This window comes from Neltuma alba, unplaced genomic scaffold, assembly GCF_004799145.2.
Source record: "Neltuma alba isolate B1F8T4 unplaced genomic scaffold, ASM479914v2 tig00004091_pilon, whole genome shotgun sequence".
NCBI lineage: Eukaryota > Viridiplantae > Streptophyta > Magnoliopsida > Fabales > Fabaceae > Neltuma > Neltuma alba.
In genome coordinates this window covers 1-22,236 of record NW_021633562.1, presented here as the reverse complement: position 1 = coordinate 22,236, position 22,236 = coordinate 1, and the positions used below count along the sequence as shown (strand labels likewise).

At 37.3% G+C, this 22,236-nt stretch overlaps 3 protein-coding genes across 3 annotated transcripts; 2 read left to right on the top strand and 1 right to left on the bottom strand.

The window, feature by feature from the left end:
- The first annotated feature begins 3,014 nt into the window (after positions 1-3,014).
- LOC114743681 (uncharacterized) lies at positions 3,015-6,777 on the top strand. The gene is made up of 4 exons (XM_028931899.1): positions 3,015-4,612; positions 5,326-5,472; positions 5,786-5,902; positions 6,002-6,777. Exons 1-4 carry the CDS (start codon positions 3,107-3,109, stop codon positions 6,602-6,604), a joined length of 2,373 nt encoding a protein of 790 aa, XP_028787732.1. The 5' UTR covers positions 3,015-3,106; the 3' UTR covers positions 6,605-6,777.
- Positions 6,778-8,020: 1,243 nt separating this feature from the next.
- On the top strand, positions 8,021-12,319 carry LOC114743678 (leucine--tRNA ligase, cytoplasmic-like). The gene is given in 5 exon segments (XM_028931895.1): positions 8,021-8,066; positions 8,974-9,137; positions 9,140-9,193; positions 9,196-9,978; positions 9,981-12,319. Coding segments are annotated over 5 exon segments (3,291 nt in total). The 5' UTR covers positions 8,021-8,040; the 3' UTR covers positions 12,245-12,319.
- A 1,252-nt stretch (positions 12,320-13,571) lies between these two features.
- On the bottom strand, positions 13,572-22,166 carry LOC114743677 (DNA mismatch repair protein MSH4-like). The gene is given in 27 exon segments (XM_028931894.1): positions 13,572-13,786; positions 13,975-14,097; positions 14,174-14,288; positions 14,593-14,691; positions 14,760-14,812; positions 14,938-15,094; positions 15,232-15,290; positions 15,409-15,476; positions 15,565-15,708; positions 16,093-16,156; positions 16,637-16,687; positions 16,772-16,911; positions 17,020-17,159; positions 17,920-18,005; positions 18,148-18,221; positions 18,224-18,292; positions 18,390-18,462; positions 19,535-19,610; positions 19,692-19,799; positions 20,160-20,206; positions 20,682-20,723; positions 21,081-21,110; positions 21,113-21,199; positions 21,296-21,331; positions 21,436-21,494; positions 21,497-21,637; positions 22,091-22,166. Coding segments are annotated over 27 exon segments (2,421 nt in total). The 3' UTR covers positions 13,572-13,582.
- Positions 22,167-22,236: the final 70 nt, after the last annotated feature.

Genomic DNA, 22,236 nt, shown 5'->3' with positions numbered 1-22,236 from the left:
TTTCCTTTTTTGTAATAAAGTCTATTGAAAGTATTTTTTTTGGAGAATCTTTTGCTGTTAATTTTTTTGGCTAGCAAGTTCTTTAGTATTAATAAGGAAATCAGAAAAAAATTATAAATTTGAGAGACAAAGTAGATTGAAATACTGCCTCTGGTCCTTAATATAAAAGCTAGTTCACTAATTTAATTATATTAAAGAAATTACTTAAGTTAGTTATTTGTAATAAATATTTGTTGTTTTCTTTAAAATATCCTTATCAATTGAGTGTATTAGCTAAAATCATCATTTAATGAAATATTTAACATATACAGCCATTATAAGGACTACTTTGAGAGAAATAGATAAATATGAGAGAAAAAAATATTAGAATATTATATTTAGAATCAAATCGAATATCAAACTAACTCTTATATTAAGAACTGGAGGTAGTACTATATTTATGATTAGATATAACTTATAACTATCTCTTATATATACCACTCCGTCGGCTTTTATTGTGGGACCTAATTGTGGAATTGATATTGATTTTAAATGTAAGACATATTTATCATATTTACTATTTTTTTAAATTACTCGTATTAATACCTCTTCAATAATAATCAAGCAAGATTGTGAGAAAGGAATAAGAATATTAAGAAAGATGATTAAAATATTTTTAAAAAAATCATATTATATCTATTATAATTAACTAATTTATTTAATTTTTATAATCTAATTAAATTAATTAAATAGGCTTCCGTTATTATTTACTGCGCTGAGTATTATTTCACCATCAATTCAAGCCATTGTATCTTAAAATCTCTTTTTTGGCTAACCAAGTAGTGTGGAATTCCTGAACAATACTACCCCGGTCCTACCCGCATTTCCATGATTAGGTACACGCGTCAAAAGTATTTGCCCCTGCGGGTAAGTGCTAACAATACCAGATGAGTGGAATTAATTTAATGCTTAGGCATTAAGGATGAATGTTATTTGACCAACAGAAAATATCCTCATCTTATCCAAATATACTACTCCTCCGTTCCTTAATATATGACCTAGTTATTAGATTGATTTTAATCTTAAATATATAATATTTTTCATATTTATTAATTTTTCTAAGTCATCTATATTAGTACCGGGAAAACGGGCCGGCCCGTCACGGGTTCGGGCTTAAACGGGCCGGCCCGTTTAAGTCCGAGTTGTAAAAATAAGTCGTTTTTTCAGGCCCGGCCCGTGAGATGACGGGCTCGGGCTAGCCCGCGGGCTTTTGGCCTTTTTAACTAAAATGAATTTTTTTTATTTTTTTGTATATTTTATCAAAATAATAAAAAGGAAACAATAAAAATTACTAATAAAAGGTATAAATATAAATAAATTGAGTCACAAATATAAACATATCATGTCTAAACATATATTACAGTGTAATAAAGTCTATTGAATAAACAAACTAAATAGAGGACAGACATAAACAACTAAATAAGCATTAAGTTCAGTAGATAATTACAATGCGGATGATCTAGTTTGATTATAAATAATTAACAAAAAATTTTAACTAACAAACATAGTATACATGAAGAATAATCATTTGTCATATCGACAAAAAAGAAAAGAGTCCATCATCCTTAGTTCTAAATTTGTTTCTACTATAAAAATGATATAGATCTTTATTTTAGTTTAAAAGATTTTTTGATCAATTATATTTCAAGTATAAAAAATATTGGAGAATGACAAATAAAGACTGTAAAAATTACACATACAGTATTTTAATAGGTTTTGACAATTTATTTAACAATATATTTTTGTGAATATACCTAGTTTTAAATTTTGCAATTTTCATATTTTTTGGGTATTTTTCGCACAACTATAGTGATTCTTTTTTTCTTTTTGTGAATGCTATCTATGTGAGTTGCCAAGATAAGTAAAACTAAGAGTATGATATGTTTAAAATGTTAGGATTTTCTTTTTTAAGTTAAGAAAAAAAGACAGAAATTTAAAAAAAAAATTGGCGGGCCTAAACGGGCCAGCCCGCGGCCCTACAGGGCCGGCCCGTTTATTTTTCGGCCCTACAGGGCTGATCCTTTTAAGCCCAACTTCCCTTTCAAAGCTCCAAAATACAAGCCCGGCCCTTGATTTAAACGGGCCGGCCCGACGGGCTCGGCCCGTTTTCCCGGCTCTAATCTATATAGATACTCTCTTAATGATAATCAAATAGAAAAGGAGGGAGGATATCAAGAAAAATAATTATGATGTTTTAAAAAAACATGTCGTATTTTTTCATAACTAGCTAACTTATCTAATCTAATCAAATTAGTTATATATGTTCTATATTAAAGACCGGATAAGCAACATCGTTTATTGTGAAAGCCTGTTGCTGGGTGTCCATCGGGCATTCACTTCACATTTTTACACTCATTCCTTTCAAGTTATATATAATCACAAAACCTTAACGTGATATCTAATTACTCGCATAAGAAAATAAGCCCTGGCGTGAAATTCCTTCAAAAATTCTTCTGTCCGCCATACCAAACGCTAGTTAATTTTTTGAAAAATAAAAATCAGCACCAATTTGGACGTGTGCCAGGGGGTTTCACCGCAAAATTCCGGTTTTGGCTTCTGGATGACGTAAACGCGTATCCGGCATTCTTATTTTCTGTTGGCCCCATTCGCATGAGAATAAGTTAGAATATGAATAGAATAGATAAAAACTAGTACGAGTATCTTTTAATGTTCACTCTAGAGCATGAAAATTAATATTCATAACCAATGATGAATCCAGCGCACATAATTAAATTTTAAAATGAAAAATATCCTTGCGTCTCGACCTTTCCTCCGGTCTCCATTTTCCATGAAGCCAACGGAATCGTTCGGGTCCCTTTCGAGCTTTCCGTAAGTGAAACGAGGCGCTTTCTGTAGGCCCCACTTCCCCAGCGGAGCTCTAGCGTGTCGCCACGTATCCAACTTCCTTCCCTCCCTCCCCCTTAAAAGGGCGCCATTTGCCTCTTCACTCGTTTGAAAATCTTTTCCAATCCATCTGAGGCTAAAACCCCTCTCATTCTTCTCTTCATCGTTTTCATCTTAAAACCCTAATTCCTCTGAAATCTGCATCTCTCACTTCTTCGTCACTATGCTTCCTCACTCGTATGCTATGGATTCTCTCTCCAAATCCCAGGACATTGCTTCCGCCATTATCGCTGCTGCCTCTCCTTCTCAAATACTCTCCGCCTGCGCCTCCATCGATTGTTTCCTCCAGTCTCACTCACCCGACCAATCTCGCCATTTTTTCTCTATCGCCTTCCCAACCCTAATTTGCAAGCTCTTCGGCTTCGACGACTCCAATTCCTGCCCTCGACCTCCTAATTCATCCAATGGTTGGATCGATACCGTCACTGCCTCCAACGATTCCGATTTAGCCAATCGGATATTCTCTCTTCTCTCTCCCGATGGTACTCTCCTCAACTCTATCTTTGCCGTCGATCGCCTCTCCCTCGTTAAGTACGTCTTCCCTGCCGAACGGCTACCGGAGTGGTCCCGTTTCCTGCTGTCCAGCGACAAGGATTCCAGTGTCTTATCGGATTTGTGTCCCTTATTTAGAGGTAAAGTGAAACCAGACTCCGTCAAGGGTTCTTCCCATCAAATCCAGCTTAATGTTTTCGAGTATTACTTCTTGTGGTTTGCTTATTATCCGGTTTGTAAGGGCAATAATGAGATTTCGGATCATGTTTCGGTGAAGAGAGCTCGAAGGTTTAGGTTAGAGAATTGGACTTCGTCTATTCCGGGTTTTTCCAACCCTAAGCGCGGGGTTGAACATAAAACGGAGTGTAACCTGTACTTACGGCTTCTCTATGCTTATCTGCGTGCATTTGTGCCTACATATGATCTAAATGCACACCAACCATATCGCAGTTCACTTCTTCATTATCCTTCGGGTTGTGACGGTACACTTATGATGCGAGCGGAGTTTTTGGTGGATACTTTCGTACATTTTTGGTTGGTGGATAATGATTTTTCTCCCCTGCCTGTGAATTTGTGCAAGTCTTTTGGAGTATCGTTTCCATTTCGTTCAGTCTTAGGAGAGACACCTCCAACGCCAGGGTTGGGGGAGGTGGTTAAATTGTTTGTGAGGTACTTGAATTGCAGTACTTTTGCAGCCCTTGAAGGTCATGAGAATGTTGATTATTGTGGGAGTCCTAGATTGGGGTCTATCGGTTCATTGGATACCATGAAGTCAAAGGATGTAACATCTAAGTTCCCTTCTGTGCGTTCTCTTGGATATTGGAACCCAAGGATGCAGAGACCTCTGTACCGGTTTTTGTTGAGGACGTTTTTGTTTTGCCCCGTGGCAACTTCCATTAAGAATGCATCTCAGGTATTTCATATTTGGATTAATTACATGGAACCTTGGGCAATAATCTCGGATGATTTTTCTGAACTTGATGCAATTACCACTGGATCTGCTACAAATGAAAGGAAGGAGAACACTCTGTCTAGAGCTGGTGTATATACACCTCAGTGGCAGGATTATGTTCTATCGAACTACTTATACTATAGTTCCTTGGTTATGCATTTTATTGGATTTGCTCACAGGTTCCTTCACAGTGATGTTGAGATAATAGTCCAGATGGTGCTTAAGGTGTGCTTCTTTATCACAATCATAATATTTTTCTCTATATTCATATTATTTGCAATCATTGGGAACCAAAGGTATTTCCTTTTCTTTTCTGTTATGTCCCCCCCCGGGGGCGGGGGATGTTCAAGTTTTTTGGGATTTCTTATATGGTTTACCTTAACGCTTGTCATGGACTACTTTTTGTCTTGCACGAGTCAGTGTCACTGTCAACTGTCAACTATTTCTCAAAATCTACTTCATTTTATGGGTCATATCCTTGGATTTCTTCCAAAAGGTTTGGAAGTTACCATCTGAATATTCTTCAATTCGTTTTAGAAGTTTTCAAGACCAATGGCTTTAAAAGGGAACATTGGGCATTGCTTCATTAGCCGGTGATTTTCTAATCATGAAGAGTGTTGGGGCAAAAATGAGGAATGCTATTATGTCTTTATAGTGTCTACTGAGTATGATGATTTTTTCCCCCCCCGGTTTTGCATTGGCATATCGAGGGGAATTCAAATCGTATCAAATTTATGTTTAACGCTTTATGATGTGTTGTTTTTTTTTTTTTTTTTAAAATAAAATCTGATGGGACTTGCTATTATGTCTTAAGCTCTTGTCATTGTGAGTCTTGAGGCTTGATTCTCTCTTAAGTTATTGTCATACCATTTGTTCTTTTTAGTTCTGATTTTTCATTCTTGCGTGAGAAAAATTAACTTTTTAATATGTTTTATCAGGTGTTAGACACCTTGACATCATCAAAAGAGCTTATTGACCTTTTAAAGAACGTGGATACCCTTTTCCATTCCAGACAGTCTGGATCAATCAAATCAATGCCAAGTAATTTGTACAGATATATTCCAGTCATATGCGAACAGCTGCAGGCAAGTTTTTTTTTTCCCCCCCTCTCTTGATTAAGTGTCTTTAGTAGCATTTATCTTTCAATTTACTGTTTATTGTCTTGAGTATCTCCAATTGTGTTATCTACTCTTCAGGTTTATTCTGTTTCATTTGGTTAGGTACAATTTCTTCTTCGTTTTTCCGGGGCATAAGTTAAAAGTTAACATGGTTTTGAATCTCAGCGCTACATGATCAGTTTTGGACTTAGTCCATTGTGAGTTTGGGTGTGTTAGTAGATGCTTCTGTTATTAATAAGGATGAGCCTTGAGCTTATCTTTGACACTGGTTATTTTTTAGGATTGGGAGGATGGCTTATGTGAGACTGATGCTGATGGCTCATTCTTGCATGAAAATTGGAACAAAGATTTGCGACTATTTGCTGATGGAGAGGATGGTGGGCAGCAGCTGCTTCAGGTTCATTATTATCCTGTGCCTGCATAAATTTATCTTTCCTCCTCCAGTGATCATAACATACATGGCTTATGTTTCTCATTTTGGTGTTTGCCATTGCAGTTGTTTATATTGCGTGCAGAAGCTGAGTTGCAAGCAATGTCTGGTGATAATCTCGTGCCCAGCCTCCAATGCATAGACTCATTAAAAGCAAGGCTGGGGTTCATATTTGAGGGGCAAATTATCAAGTCACCTTCAACCGCGCCGGAACCAAGGCAGCATCAGCAATCTCATGATGAGATATTCAAGCCAAGAAGAGCCGGCAAACACTCATTTACCGATTTTCAATACAAGGGTGACTGGATGAAACGCCCCATATCCAACGATGAGATTGCGTGGCTCGCAAAACTGCTCGTTCGGGTGTCTGCATGGTTGAACGAAAGTCTTGGACTGAACCAAGCAGTGAGCAGTCAAGTGGATTCTAAATGGTCATATGTGGAGGTGACAACTGATGTCGCCCGTGTCTGTGGGCCTTCCGAGGCCCTGAAGGTGTTTTTCTGTGCTGTTGGTTCTTGGCTTCTCTTTCTGGGGGCCGCCTCTCTTGGACTAATGAGAAAATGCGGTCTAAGAGTAAACCTAAGGATTCTGGCCTCAAAGAAGGTCGTGATGGTTTTGATCCTGTATGTTGCTTTTAGCATCTCAAAGAAACTTGTTCGAGCGTCCTAAAAATCAAAACTGGTAGGGATAAAGGCATATCGAATATACAGCTAGTGTATAGAGGAGTGTAGAAAATTTGGAGAGAATGTTTTTGTTCAAGAATTTTGTGTATAATATGTTTCTGCCTTTGTAATTTACAAGCCAGGTCATCAATACGAAAATGTTTGAATTAAAAAAAAAAACGAAAATGGTTTCCAGCGTTGTGCAATTAGATCTGCAATGCAGTGGCATGATATCCTAGATTATTTCACACCTGTCACTATATATGCGCCTCATAAACCGTAAAATTAGTCAGCATTTGTATGATTGGCGTGGTAGAAGTTAAAAAAACTTTCAAATACTGTATCCTATTATTTTATTTTATTTTTTGTTACAAAAATTTTAGGTAAGGATTTGGGTTTAACCTAAGTCAAGGGTATGACGCTTAAATGACTCTTCTAAGGTGATATTAGTGTTGAGCAGGACAATTTTATATTATACTTTCAGACATTAATCTAGACACACTCATTCTAGGATCCTTCTCTAAACACTATGGTGGGAAATCAAACCTTTTTTTTAGGCGAAAAGGTGTAGTTTCTACCACTAAACCCACAGAGGGTTATTATTTTATAACTATATAATTTATTAAAAAAGTCACCTTAAAATTTTCATTTAAACAACGTTTATTTCACGGTGAACGATTAGAAATTATAAACTGTTTTTACTGGTCATGACTTTTGAGGTGCCTTTACATGAAAAACGGAAAAAAAACAGTATTGTTTAATTAATTATATATTTTGATTAAAAAATATAGAGGATCTAAACTCAAATATCTTAATTTTTTCCTTTAAAAAAACTAGCAAAAGTAGTCTTGTGGCTTTTTTACTGTCCAATATTATATGATAATCATATAATTTTGAAGTTATAGGTATCATTTTTGTAATTTTATAGTGTAACATGACATCATATAATTATACTTCAAAATTTTTAACACTTATCATTAAAATGATAAAATCAATGCAGTTGTTACCAAAACTTTTATGATTTTATTTTACCCCAAAAGCAATCCTAATCAGGGCCAAAAAAAAAAAAAAGAAGTAAACCCAGTTCGACGCCGTTTTCTGTGTGTAATGTAAAAGAATCTAGCAAATTGTGTTGACTTGCTGGGAATGAGATATTCATTATTATATTATACGGCAATGGTCTTATTGTGCTCCCTCTGTTGCTGGTAAAAAAAAAAAAAATCGTCCTCTAACTGTTTGCGTTTCGTACATTGAGCTTGTGGGTTGTGAGGATTAATTTTGGGCCATTTTGACCCATGATCTTTGTGGAGATTTGACCCACAAACAAAGCCCAAATTTGTCAACTAGGGCTATCCACCCGGAGATCCGGCCCCATAGAAGGGACAAACCCTTCTTTTTCTGGTTTCTTCTCTGCTGGTCTCCCATATCGATTCCCTTCTGTGTATGGTCATTAGACGCCTCCATCTCAGGTGAATCCCTTCCTCAATCTGTCCTTAGTTTTGGAACATGAATGATACGTAGGTGAAATAATTCTTCAGGTAAAGCTATGATTTTCTTCACTTGATCTTAGTCACCAACTGACTGCGGCCACCATCTACTTCGCAAAAGGGTGGATCTAACTATGTTTGGTATGTGGGGTTGTTTATTGAAGTGACGTATTTTTCACACGCGTGCTTTTTTTACAACGCTAAAAGGTGAGTGGGAAGTTTTTGCTGCAGCAACTGTAAAGCTGAGGTTCGAATGGTGAGGAGGAATTGCATGGAAATGGTTTTTTGGTTCGTAAAGGGAAGCGAATTCCCGGTCAAAGTAATATCATATATGCAGGAAATTCCTCGGTGGATATCATTTAAAAAAAAAAAAAGATCAACGGTGACTGAGGTGTCAATGATAGTGCTGGCCTTATTTGTGGTATCAATATGATATGAGACTATTTTGTTCTTGCTATTTTAGTAAGTTGATGATTTTCCGAGCTTGGCGGGAATTCAATATGTTCTGTTGAGGCATTTAATTTGTTCATGATTTAACTCGACGTTCATGCAATCTTGGATAGCTTTTCTTTGCGTATAAATGCTAAACAAATACATTCATCTTCAGTATCAGAAAAGAGTTGTCAAATCTGTATCCTAGAACAAGTAATAGTGGGGATGAGTGCGGTAGAACTATCTATCTTGTTTGTGCATATTGAATTTTCGTGAATTAGATGCGAAAGTTTCTCCACTGTCAATAATAATATTTCTTTCAAAGTATGCGTTAATTCTTTCTCCTGATTTTATATATAGTTGGATTTGGCATTTTGGATCTGAATTCTATAGGTCATTTTGATATCAAGTACTCTTTTTGAGCTATAATTATTGTGGCATGATTGTTTTGCTGCAGTTGCCGTCAGATTCCTAGTATGGCGACTGAAAGTGGTAGAAGTTTTGCAAGGAGGGACAGGTTGCGAGAGATTGAGGTCAAGGTTCGAAAATGGTGGGATGAAAAGGATGTTTTCAAGGCCGAACCTTGTGAGAAGCTTCCTGAGCCTGGCGAAAAATTCTTCGCAACTTTCCCTTTCCTTACATGAATGGATACTTACATCTTGGGCATGCATTCTCACTTTCAAATTGGAGTTTGCGGCAGCTTATCATAGATTGAGAGGTGCCAATGTGTTGCTGCCATTTGCTTTCCATTGCACTGGTATGCCCATCAAGGCCTCAGCTGATAAACTTGCAAGAGAGATTCAGCAATTTGGAAATCCACCTGTCTTTCCTAGTGAAGTAGAGGAACAAGAAGATGAGCCTTCAAAGAATGCGGATAACAGTGGAGGGGCAGTTCCAGGTAAATTTAAAGGGAAGAAGTCCAAGGTTGCTTCAAAATCAACTGGACAGGCCTTTCAGTGGGAAATTATGCGTAGCTTTGGCATATCTGATAGTGAGATATCTCAATTCCAGGATTCTTATAAATGGTTGTCCTACTTTCCTCCACTGGCTGTCGAGGACCTTAAGGCATTTGGGCTGGGTTGCGACTGGAGGAGGTCCTTCATCACAACAGATATGAACCCATATTTCGACTCCTTTGTTAGATGGCAGATGAGGAAGTTGAAGTCCATGGGCAAGGTTGTCAAAGACATTAGATATACAATATTTTCTCCCTTGGATGGCCAGCCATGTGCAGATCATGATAGAGCTAGTGGTGAAGGGGTTCAGCCCCAAGAGTACACTATCATAAAGATGGAGGTCCTTCAACCTTTTCCCACTAAGTTTGGAGTGCTGGAGGGAAGAAAAGTATATTTGGCTGCTGCGACATTGAGGCCTGAGACTATGTATGGCCAAACTAATGCATGGGTTTTGCCTGATGGAAATTATGGAGCCTTTGAAGTCAATGAAACTGATGTGTTTATTCTCTCAAAAGAGCAGCGCTTAATCTTGCCTATCAGAATCACTCACGAGTCCCTGAGAAACCCACTTGCTTGCTTGACCTGACTGGTTATGACTTGATTGGCTTGCCATTGAAGTCTCCTCTTTCATTGAACGAGGTCATTTATGCTCTTCCAATGTTGTCAATTTTAATGGATAAAGGTACTGGGATAGTTACTAGTGTGCCTAGTGATGCCCCTGATGACTACATGGCCTTGCATGACTTGAAGTCAAAACCAGCATTCAGAGCAAAGTATGGTGTCAAGGATGAATGGGTATTGCCCTTTGAAATAGTCCCTATTATTGAAGTTCCACAGTTTGGAAATAAGTCTGCAGAGACAGTTTGCTTGCAGATGAAAATAAAAAGTCAGAATGAGAAAGAAAAACTTGCAGAAGCCAAGAAGCAAACATACCTGAAAGGATTCACTGAAGGAACAATGATTGTTGGAGAGTTTTCAGGAAAGAAAGTTCAGGAAGCCAAACCATTGATTAGAACTAAACTTTTAGAGACAGGTCAGGCTATTGTTTACAGTGAACCAGAGAAGCAGGTGATATCACGATCTGGTGATGAATGTGTTGTAGCTCTTACAGATCAATGGTACATTACATATGGAGAAACGGAATGGAAGAAGCTAGCTGAGGAGTGCCTGTCAAGTATGAATCTTTATTCTGATGAGACACGACATGGCTTTGAGCATACTTTGGACTGGCTAAATCAGTGGGCTTGCTCACGATCGTTTGGTCTGGGGACACGCATACCATGGGATGAACAATACCTGGTTGAGTCTCTATCTGATTCCACTCTTTATATGGCTTACTACACTGTCGCTCATATTTTACAGAATGGAGACATGTATGGATCAGGTTCGTCTCCTGTTAAACCTGAACAAATGACTGATGAGGTTTGGGATTATATATTCTGTGGTGGACCGTACCCTAAATCAACTTATATCTCTTCATCTATTCTCCACAAAATGAAACTTGAGTTTGACTATTGGTATCCCTTTGATCTCCGGGTTTCTGGTAAGGACCTGATCCAGAATCATCTTACGTTCTGCATTTACAATCATACTGCAATTCTGCCCAAGCATCACTGGCCTCGTGGATTTAGATGCAATGGCCACATCATGCTCAATTCGGAGAAGATGTCTAAATCTACTGGAAATTTCAGGACTTTGCGTCAGGCAATTGAGGAGTTTTCTGCTGATGCTACGCGATTCTCTTTGGCTGATGCTGGTGATGGTGTTGATGATGCAAATTTTGTGTTTGAGACTGCAAATGCTGCAATTCTCAGGCTTACCAAAGAGCTTGCATGGTATGAAGATGTTTTAGCCTCTGAATCATCAATGAGAGCTGGCCCTCCATCTACTTATGCTGATCGTGTGTTTGCCAATGAAATAAATATTGCTGTCAAAACAACTGAGCAGCATTATAGGAATTACATGTTCCGAGAAGCTCTCAAGACTGGCTTTTATGACCTTCAGACTGCCAGGGATGAGTATAGATACTCATGTGGAGTTGGAGGCTATAATCGTGAACTAGTGCAGCGCTTTATGGACGTTCAAACACGTCTTATAGCACCAATATGTCCACATTATGCTGAATATGTTTGGAGAGAGCTTTTGAAGAAGGATGGTTTTGTAGTGAATGCGGGTTGGCCTACTGGGGATGCTCCGGATCTAACCCTAAAGAGTGCCAATAAATATTTGCAGGACTCAATTGTTTTGTTGAGGAAGTTGCTTCAAAAGCAACTTTTTGGTTCAAAGAAGGCCAATAAAGCAGGTGCTCAAGTTGCATCACCGGACAGCAAGTTAACTGGCTTGATATATGTGAATGAACAATTTGATGGTTGGAAAGCTGAATGCCTGAGAATTCTTCAGAGCAAATTTAATCATGAAACCCGTACTTTTGCTGCGGATGGAGAGATTATTGAGGCTTTACAAAAGAGTTCTGTTGGTCAGTCCTCCAATTTTAAACAAATCCAAAAGCTTTGTATGCCTTTCTTGAAGTTTAAGAAGGAGGAAGCAATTGCACTTGGGGCTCGGGCTCTGGATTTGAGATTACCATTTGGTGAGATTGAGGTTCTTCAGGAAAACCTGGACTTAATCAAGAGACAGATAGGTCTTGAAGATGTGGAAATTTTGTCTGCTGGAGATGCTGATGCTGTTGCTAAAGCGGGTTCTTTAGTTTCTCTTCTAAGTCAGAATCCCCCATCTCCTGGAAACCCAACGGCTATTTTCTTAACTAGATAGCTCCTGTATGAGTTTTAGGACATTGGTTTGTTTTGCTATAAAAACATGCGGGATCATACCTTTTTTGTTTCCTTATGCTGTCTTGGTTGTTGTTAAGTTGACTCCTTGGTTGAGATTCTCTTTTTTCCTTCCTGCTATTTGTCTGTTAATTGTTATTTTTTGTTTGCGCACCCCTTCTTTCTTGCTTTTGTCTTTTGTTTTTTTGGCCAACGGGCACTCCTTCTGTGAGTATGTAATTTTTGGAGCTGAGCCCTTGACCAATAAAGGAATGCTTCCTTGATCCTTTCACTAATTTCCTTGGTTCGGATTTGGAACTTAGGATGGACTGCCTATTTTTTTCTGGGTCGTATTGAAGATTATGACTGCGACTGCACATCAAGGACAGGCTCAGCTAAATTAATTTCTATCTGATGGCTACACTTTTTTAATATCAGTTATTGATATCCATCTTCCATTACGAGCTTGTATGTTTGATTACGTTTATCCCATCTGAATATAAAATTTCGTGACTAGCATTGTTATAGTTACTAGCCTCCTGCTTGGGGCAAATTTTTTTGACCCAACATTGTGATTCTGCCGGGATTGTAGAGGTCCATACGGTCATTCTAGCTCTCATTTCCACTAAATTGCTCTGCTTGTGCCTGTGATCTATTAGCGTTCAAATGGATGGTAGGCCATTTGAATGATTGATTGGAAAATAAATAACGTAATACTAGAAGAATGCCATTTCCAAGTATGGCGATGCGTAAATATACGATTTGTGTTAGGCTTGCATTCCCACGGATTTATGTTACTGATTATTTAGGTAAAGCTATATGGCTTATAACTATTTGTCAAAAAAAGTAGCGGAGCAAAAATATTTTCGTTCATGGTTCATTCCAGTGTTTTCTGCCAAAAAATGTACTTATAATATTTCTATTTGCTTGCACGTATACCATATGATTAATATTATAATGTCTTCAGATGGAAACAACACTACTTTTTTGTATTCTTGAGAGGACAATTAAAAATCTTATAAAACTGTTTATATTAAATTGGGGCTTTTAAAATATTTAGTGTTGAAATAGGAAAAAAAAAAAAAAGTACTACGTTAAGAACTTAATTATGATAAAGTCCTGATTTAGTATTCTATGAAGTAAGCTGTTGTCGTTCACCCCTCATCCTCCCGTTAAAATAGTCGTCATTTCGGCAAACACGTGCTTGATTTCAGATTCCATTAGAAGTTGCAAAGCCAAATTTACGCGGCTTTAAAATAATAATTCTCAAGGGAAACTGTTCTCTGGCCTTTTCACTCGCCATCTACAGAATTTGCTCGACAAGCAAGAGACCAAAATGGGTTCAAGAGCGCAGACCACTGACAGCCAGTCGAAGCCAACACCAGAACCCGTCCTTGATGTAGCATTCCTTGAGATTTTGCAACGCTTGTCGAATAGTATCCTCGTCTTGATTGGAATATTTTAGGCATAGCAAGCGTTGAGCAACAAGGTAAGCCCTCTGAACAGGATGATACTGCAAGCAGTTGACTTCCATTCTCTTTACTTCCTGAACACGCATAGGCAGCTATAAATCCAATTTCGTAAACCAATAATCTGTAATTTCTGATGAAGGGGGAGTAGGATTTGGAATTTCTATCTAGTCTTTATATATTTACGCACCAACGCTGAATTGTAGCTAATAAAAATGTAGAGATTTTAATTCCTATTTCTAGACCACCTTGCGGGAATAATCACCTTTTCTGTAATCTTGAATGTGATCATTCTGGCTGTGTCAATAACTGAACTCGGTAAACCAGCCATTTCTGCTAAGAGAAGGCCATAGTGTGGGACATGTCTTGGTCCTTCCTTAAGTTCAAACTAGGGAAAGAAGAACGTTAGTTCGTAGATCATCAACACACTGCTTAATGTAAGAACAAAGAAATATATTTACAACCTTGAAATCTAGATGGCTGTTTTTCAACTCAACATGAAAGTGAAGGATTTTCACGTTTGGATAGACTGTTGCTAATTCTGATAGGTTTTCCATGTGAGTGGCAAATATGGTATAACTGAGGAGAAAATATATACACACACAAAACTTGGTCAGACGGGTAGAGAGACCAATGAATGAACCTCAGTATTTTGTTCCATAGCTGGTGCATGCAGAAATCGCTATCTTAAAATTAACAGGTCTACCAACAAACATTATAATGTAAATTCCTTTCTGAAAATGTTGAAGTCATTTGTTTGCTAATTGACCAAAAGGAATGCGAAGAGTAACCTTCATTTTATAAATCCATGGTATTAAAACAAACAAGGGACAACTTGTTGATTTATGATTTTATAACAATTGAGAATCAAGAAAAAAATTACGCTTTAAGAGACAAAAGATGCTCGCAGCAGCTCCATGCAATTGCAAAGCCATCGGAGGAAGAAGTAGCCCTCCCGAGTTCATCCATAACAATTAGACTCCTGTATCCAACAAATTATTTAGAAAGAAGCTACCATTTCTACCCAGATGGGTGAAGATGATTAACTACCTTTGCGAAACATTCTGCAGGATAAAAGCTGTCTCTTTCATCTCTGTCATGAACTACACATCCAGACAACGTTTATAAGTAAAGAGCCAATGAATATGATTTTGCCATGGAAAGTCAAAAACCACGTGACATTTAGAGAATATAGCAAAATAGCTCAATTGCAGGCCCCGCAATGTACCGTGCTGGAATTTGATTCAAGATTATCAACTGCACCCATCCTAGTAAACAACCGATCAACGACCCTCAGAGTTGAGAAGCGAGCAGGAACATAACATCCAACTTGAGCAAGAATAACTATGAGGCACACTTGTTGAAGGTAAGTACTCTTTCCGCTCCTGGGACACAATATCACCCTTGATCAGCTATAGCAGATCAGTTAAAGGCTTTCGCAATCAATTAGATGTAATTTTATCATTTCTTTCACAAATACTCTTTTACTTGACAGTAATCTTTGAATTAGAAGTGATGTTACATATTGGGGCCTGTGACGATCACCATATTTGAGGCTTCGGATAGAAATATATTATTGGCCTGCAAGGTGAAAGATAGACTCATTTACCCAGATAATCGTGCATATTTTTTTTCATACTCAGGAAAAAAAAAATAGAAATAGAAGCGGATATTAATATACAATATACACAGTACGTACAACGAAGTCATTGTGTATACTCTCGAGGATTGGATGCTTACCAGCATCAATTGCCATCGGTCCATTTTCTAGTGAGTAAATTACGGGTTAAGAATTTTGCCCATGGAGCTATCAGAACTTTCAAAAATGTTAGATATATCTTGCCAATTCAATTACCTGTAAACTCTGGCCTTGTATAACTATCAACAGGCTTCGTTGATATCATATGAGCAAATGAATTTATAATCATATCCAACAGGCACAAGACCTCAGCAAGCATTGTCAGCACAGAGACATTCTCGCGAATCGTATCCATAAGTTCTGCAATTTTCTTCGAACTAAGTTCTGTTAATTTTCAAATACTACCTAAACTGCCCTAAAGATCCGAGATATTGTACGAGTTCAAGGAAATCAACAGGTAATATCTACATCTAGGGACAAAAAGGTAATCTATTAAATTTTGAAGTTTATGGAGCAAAATCAATTTTATCTTGTAAACATGTTTGACCAATGTCACAAAATGTTCATTTAAGATTCCAACGGTAATTAAGAGCATTATCATGTCCATAGTAAGTCTTTCCCCCCTCCAGAAGAAAAAACCACACAAAAGGGGGAGGTTATTAGATTAACGTTGGATTCAATTATAAACAGAACTACTGCCTTCAAGACCGTGGGTATCTTTGCTGCCAGAATAATTAGAACAACCTTCTAGGCAGACCTCTGTTCTTGCAAAGCATTCTCCGGCGGCAGATTTATTCCTAGCGTTCAGCTGCAAATTTCAAAGCGAAAGAAGAAAAGAAAAGTTTCAAAAGCCAGGACAAAAGTTGTGAAGGAGGCAATATCTTTGTTGTGCGGAAGCATACAAAACAAATAAAACTGCATTTTAAAGTTTCATTTGTTATCAGAATTCCCAAGTTATATTTTTCGGTTGGAAGTCATTCAAGTCATGCTTTTTGGCCATCAATTCAAGTAATCTTTTTTCTTGACTTTTGCCAACATTTTTCCCTTCCAAAATTAAGAAGTTAAGATTGCTCTCATACAACACGTAAGAATCCCCTAAATGTTGACAGAGGGCTATTTCCTCTTCTCTTCTAGAGGACAATATGGAGCACTATACCTCACAATTGACTTGGCAGGAGTATGATTCCATCAAGCTTCAATGCATACACTTAATTACTAGTACGACCAATGCACACAGATGTGATGCATAGGATCATATTTATGAATTCCATATGATAAAATCACTTACGGACGCAAGCTCCAAAGTTGAGCAATGTATGTTCTTCCCATGTTTTATGACCTGACATAAGCCATCAGAGCATTAGCTCTCGGAAACAACTTCTAAGAAGAATTTCTGAAATGGGAGCGAAGATTTAATTGTAACCTGAATGAACTTGCTATGAAGCTTTCCTTGAACATCTTTTTGTGGTATGACAAAGTAGAACCCCTGTCTGTTTTTAAAGACGAGTTTTAAATTGGGCAACTTGAAATCTTCACGATAATTGTTTGCAAGATTGTGGATAGCTGTCAATGTAATGCAAAATAAAATGGTTTAGAAGACCCTTATATGGTCCGACAAAGATTATATGATTGACGAAATAGAAAACTAAGGAAGAAAAGTGGCATGAAAACCTTCACTGGTGTCACAAAATGATCTCCGCGAAATATCCAAAAGACCATCAATGCCAGCCTTGACAGCGAAGCATTGCTGAGTTCGTGCAACAAAAGGGACCCGCGCATGGAGTACATCTTCATCAATAACCTCCCCAATCCTGGAGATAATTTCTTAGGAACTGAGAGAAACGTTCTTATTGTCTGATTTGGAGTGTCAAAAGGTTTATGTTTTATGTTTTTTTAATTAGTCACCATCATCAGCAAATACACTTTAAACTTAATTTTCTATGGGATGCTTGCTGATACTTCCTCCAGATGAGTCATTTATGGGTAATGGCTAATTTATTAGTTATTTCTTTTTTCCTATTTTGTCATTGTAATTAAGAGGACTAGGTTCCATTGTGATTAATGTTACGTTAGAATTCAATGTACCTGGCTTTTTTTTTTTGGCCGGATTTAATGTACTTGACATAGACAATACTGGAAAATATTTTAGTTTTTTTACGCTAGTTAACCAACTTTTAACTTCTTTTGCTCTGCAATCAATTAAACATGACTTATATTGAGTGGGATTATCTTTTATGCATTAATAAGGAGTGATTGATGAACTCACATGCCGTGAATTAGGAAGAAGCAAAACGATAGTATTAATCAGCAATAATGTCAGAGAGGAAACAAATACATTGCAGGCTAAACTGTGTTATTTCCCTTCGCAATGTGGCATACAGGTAGTTTTAAAAGACGTTAAGTTACTTTGGCCAAATAAAAAACAGACGTTACCTATTATTTGATCCTGTGAGTACCCAGGTCAGGTTGTCTTCTAAGCTAAGAGGACTATATTTGTAAATATGAATCCGTATGCAATGTTTCGGTAATTTAAGGAATACAAGTAATGGTAGCATGTAAAACTTCGCATACCTTTTCCTAATACGATCATATTTCTCATTTTCACAAACTGACTTGTAGATATTTGACAGAAGAAAACTTTTTGCATCCTTTAGCAACTGGCATGTTCGTCAAAAAGAAAGTATTACTCGCGGCCATTTCTTTTACTTTTATTTTCTCATTTTAGGTGTGCGTGCGCATGCCTCCAGGTGCGTATGATTCCACAGGTATATTCTTAAAAAGGGGGAAAAAAAGAGGTACCTTAGATAGTAATGGCAGGGCGTCCAAAGCAGTCTTGAGGAGAATAACGCTTGATACTAACACTTGACTCTTTTAGCATGATCAACTACCAGGGATTCATTCGTAACTTTCTTTGGCTTAAAGCAGAAGTGACATAATACTCTATCTGAATTAAGAGCATGGTCCAGTCCGTCTGTTTGTATAACTATCAAAGATGCATAAACTTTAAGACTAACTTTCGCTCAGTCGTGGTTCCCACTTACCAGTCTCTTTCGGAAATTTACGCAAAACCTGGGAGAGGCCAAAAAATAGCTGTTCATTGCTCATCAGCTCATCCTAAAAATGAAATATTGAAGTCATGTTATGGATCCAAAGCACTAATAGGTTGAGTCAAAAGAATTATCACTAGTCTACCATTACGACTGTTGAGGTGGAATATAAAACGCCATTTTAACTAGTCATTGGATCATTAACAGTTGCCTGCATTTTTAGTTAAATGATAAAAAGGATTTGCAATGGCACGTGAGTACAGAGATGTTGGATCTTGTATGAGGGTCCAGATGCTCATGTGCCTCAATTGTTTCTATGATAAATAAGACTTAAGCAGACAAACATGCTGAAACAAAGCCATGATAGTGATGATGAAATCTTCCAATAGAACTTCGTTGACTGTAGCGGTCATGTTATGAGAGTCAAAACTTATAAGATCATGGGAGTTATTAAACTAGATATTTCTCAGAACTGAATGCCTAGATTTCACCTTAACAATGCTATTTTTTTGGACTGAACCTTAACGATGCTATTTGAGGATAAGGGGTAATTATATACTTGATATGAGAAATACGTCCCTGGTAACACTAGATACAGTAGTTGAACGACAAAAAATAGTCCCATCAAATGTTTAACTGCATGATTTAGATTATATGTGAACCAGCCTTATAACCATTATGCTACCCACCATATAACAGTCTCATTGTGGTATCGATTCAAAAGCTTACTTGGTCATAGTTAGACTAAGCAAGTTTTGTTTCAAGAAAATATTGAGAGAACTTCGTTACAAATTAAAGATGACGTTTGACATCATAAAATTACGTTTAAACTATCAAATTGATAGCAACTCAGTTATAACTCATGGCCTCTATTCAGTTGGCAGTTAACCAGATTCAGGTGTTCAAGTTTTCTGGTTGAAGGACAACTATTGTGTAAAGAGTAATCGTTTAATTGTAATACAAACATCTCTGCTCTAAGTTTTACACTACACGGCACAGAATTTTAATGAAGATCGACTTCAAAAAATTTTAAGCGTAAACTTGTGATGAAAGTGGAACTGTAAAGTGAACGAAAAAGCTTTAAGTGGAACAGCTAACAGGACATATAAAATATAAGCCCAAATGTAAAACACACGGACCAGGCAATCAAGGCGAGCATTAATAGTTTGAATGTCTTTTAGAGGCTGCAACAGATTAGCACGAAGAAGCCTTGTTCTGGAGGGAACCAAAAAAAAAAAAAAGTCATATTGGTAGTGGTAATCTTGCATCAGAAAACTAGTATCATTCATCACATACCCTCCGATAGTTTTAGTTGTCCTCAACGTGTGAAACAGACTTCTCTTTTTGTCGCTTGATCCCAGTAGGGCAGAATGAAATGGCTCAATAATTTCCAAATTTTGCACACTGCCATCAAATTCCAACCACTATATCCATTGCAATAGACTTCAAACAGATGCAAAGTAAAATACAGATATGCTCAATTTCTACAATGAATATGTTCATCTACTTGAACGAAGATATGTTAACCAAAATCAATCACTTACTGATTAGTATAAGTTGCTTCGCCAAATTCATTTTTTATCAACTAGTAATCTTATGTGCTTCTTTTATCAGGAAGTCGGAAAAAAATGAGCACCGTAGGTTATTGGTGATAAGTGGAACATGCTACATACATGTGATTAAACACAAAAAAAGAAGTAGTGGTAACAAAACCCCCCATCCCCAAAAAAATAGCAATATGAGCAGAGAAGCAGGCAAGCTAACCTGGTAGTATCAATATTCATGTGATCAAATGATCCATTAAAGGTGACCTGAGATATTGGCATGAACGATAAAGTGAGTTAAATCTTCCAAACAAGAATTAAGAAGTACAGGTTGAAATTTGATGGATACAGTACGGATTCCTTGGTGGAAGGATGATGGAAGTTGGACACTGGTCAGTTTCCCAAGAAACAATAACAAGGTGAACCCAATTGATGGAAGACAATGGCCAGTTGTTGATTAATAAGGACTTGCGGGTAAGTATTCAACTTTATAAAATTATTACTAGAAACAAGCATGTGCTGAAATTTGAAACATTAAATGCAGCGGCAGTAGTATTATGGCAGCTTGACCCAAAAAATGACCACAACACACGGCCTATTAAGCAAACACACATGTGAGTATCGCTTGTAAATTGCACAGAACTTGAGCTTATTAGCGACCAATGATGGCGGTAAGATAAACAACAATAACTTGGAAGTTACAACATAAAAGGTCAACCACAAAAAGAACAATTGTGCCTACCGACAAGGAGTGATTGGTAACAATAACCCCTTTTCTGCTTCCGTCCTGTTGTACAGTAACAGAAATGTGGTCGAGAAGTTCCAAAATAGCAACATTACATTGCATATTAAAATTTCACAACGAAAACTAGGATGCATCATGTGCAACGGGAAGAGTGGAGCATTTACACTTTAACGGAGATGAGATAGTTACGCCACCATAACAATTCCTGAAGAAAAATTCTAGAGCAAGGCTTGGTGATGTCTTTACTCGAAGAATTTTTTACTCCTTTTTGTGGGGGAACCATCAAGGCGATAAAACTTAATAATTTTATCGAATAGCTTCTAGTTATCTTTGCACGAATAAAATTAATTAAGCAACCAAAATAACTTTTATATCCAACATAAATGAGTGATGAATATACCACTTTATGGTGGCGGCGGCGGCGGCTCTAAACAGAGATAATACTGCTTGTAGTAAGTGTCCAGGCCAAGTGCCGAAGGCTCCTTAGACGCTAGGTTTTTTATTAACATAGCACCCTGAGGAATAATACTTCAGTGACATGTAGGAGAAGAAAAGCTAAAGCATCCTAAATCCCGTAAACATCTGAAAGGATGAAAAGCATATAACAAAACCTTTGTGTCATCAAAAAAACCACGGGCCAATACAACCTGCATAGCAGAGACTGCCGCATAAATTAACATCCACAGTGGTTCATTGAAATTTAAAACTTCTAGCCCCACACTATTCCCCTTAACAGAGAAAGTGACATCACCTTCTTCAAGGAACCATTGAATCTATCGATCAATTCAGTTACTCCAGCCGTAGAATTGGGGCTGACTTGTTTGGAGGAATAATGATCACAATGGGCTCATAGAAATGCAGCAGTGTTTTTGTATTTTGATATGAATTGCTAGTTTCAATATACTGAGAAAGATGCAATGATGCTGATCTTAAATCAAAAGCAGCTAACCGACCTGTACATATTATGAATTTCGGTTAGGCGCATTAATTTCCTTTAGCAAGATGTAAATATTTATCTGAGATAAATATTTACATCTTGCTAGAACAATATATATACACAAGCTTTCCAGCTCTGTAAAATGGTGTAAAATCCAGTTTTTCATCAAAACCCGAGAATATCAAACACGGGGACAGTGCGTGCTAATGAATAACGATTAAGCAGATTAAGTTCCAGATAATGATTCCAGAGTCTGATGATAACCACAGCAAACAACAAGCTACTTCAAGTGATTTATTTTGTAAATATATCGCCCCCCTCAGTAAGTAAAAGCAAGAGTCGTTCTTAGAACCTAAAAAAGGGAAATATATATTTATCGCTAGTTGTACTTAAAAAACGGTAATGGAATCAAGGATCAAGAGGTTAAATTTCGAACATAGCCATTACAAGCCTCATATAGACGACTAACCAGGACAAGCAACCTGAATGCAAGGCTTGAGAAATGTTGATTCAAAATTGGAACCAAAATACTCATATTTCGGCATAGAATCATAAAATTGAAGACCCAAACAACTAACTGAAGTTACAATTCATATATGAATACCCCTAAATTCT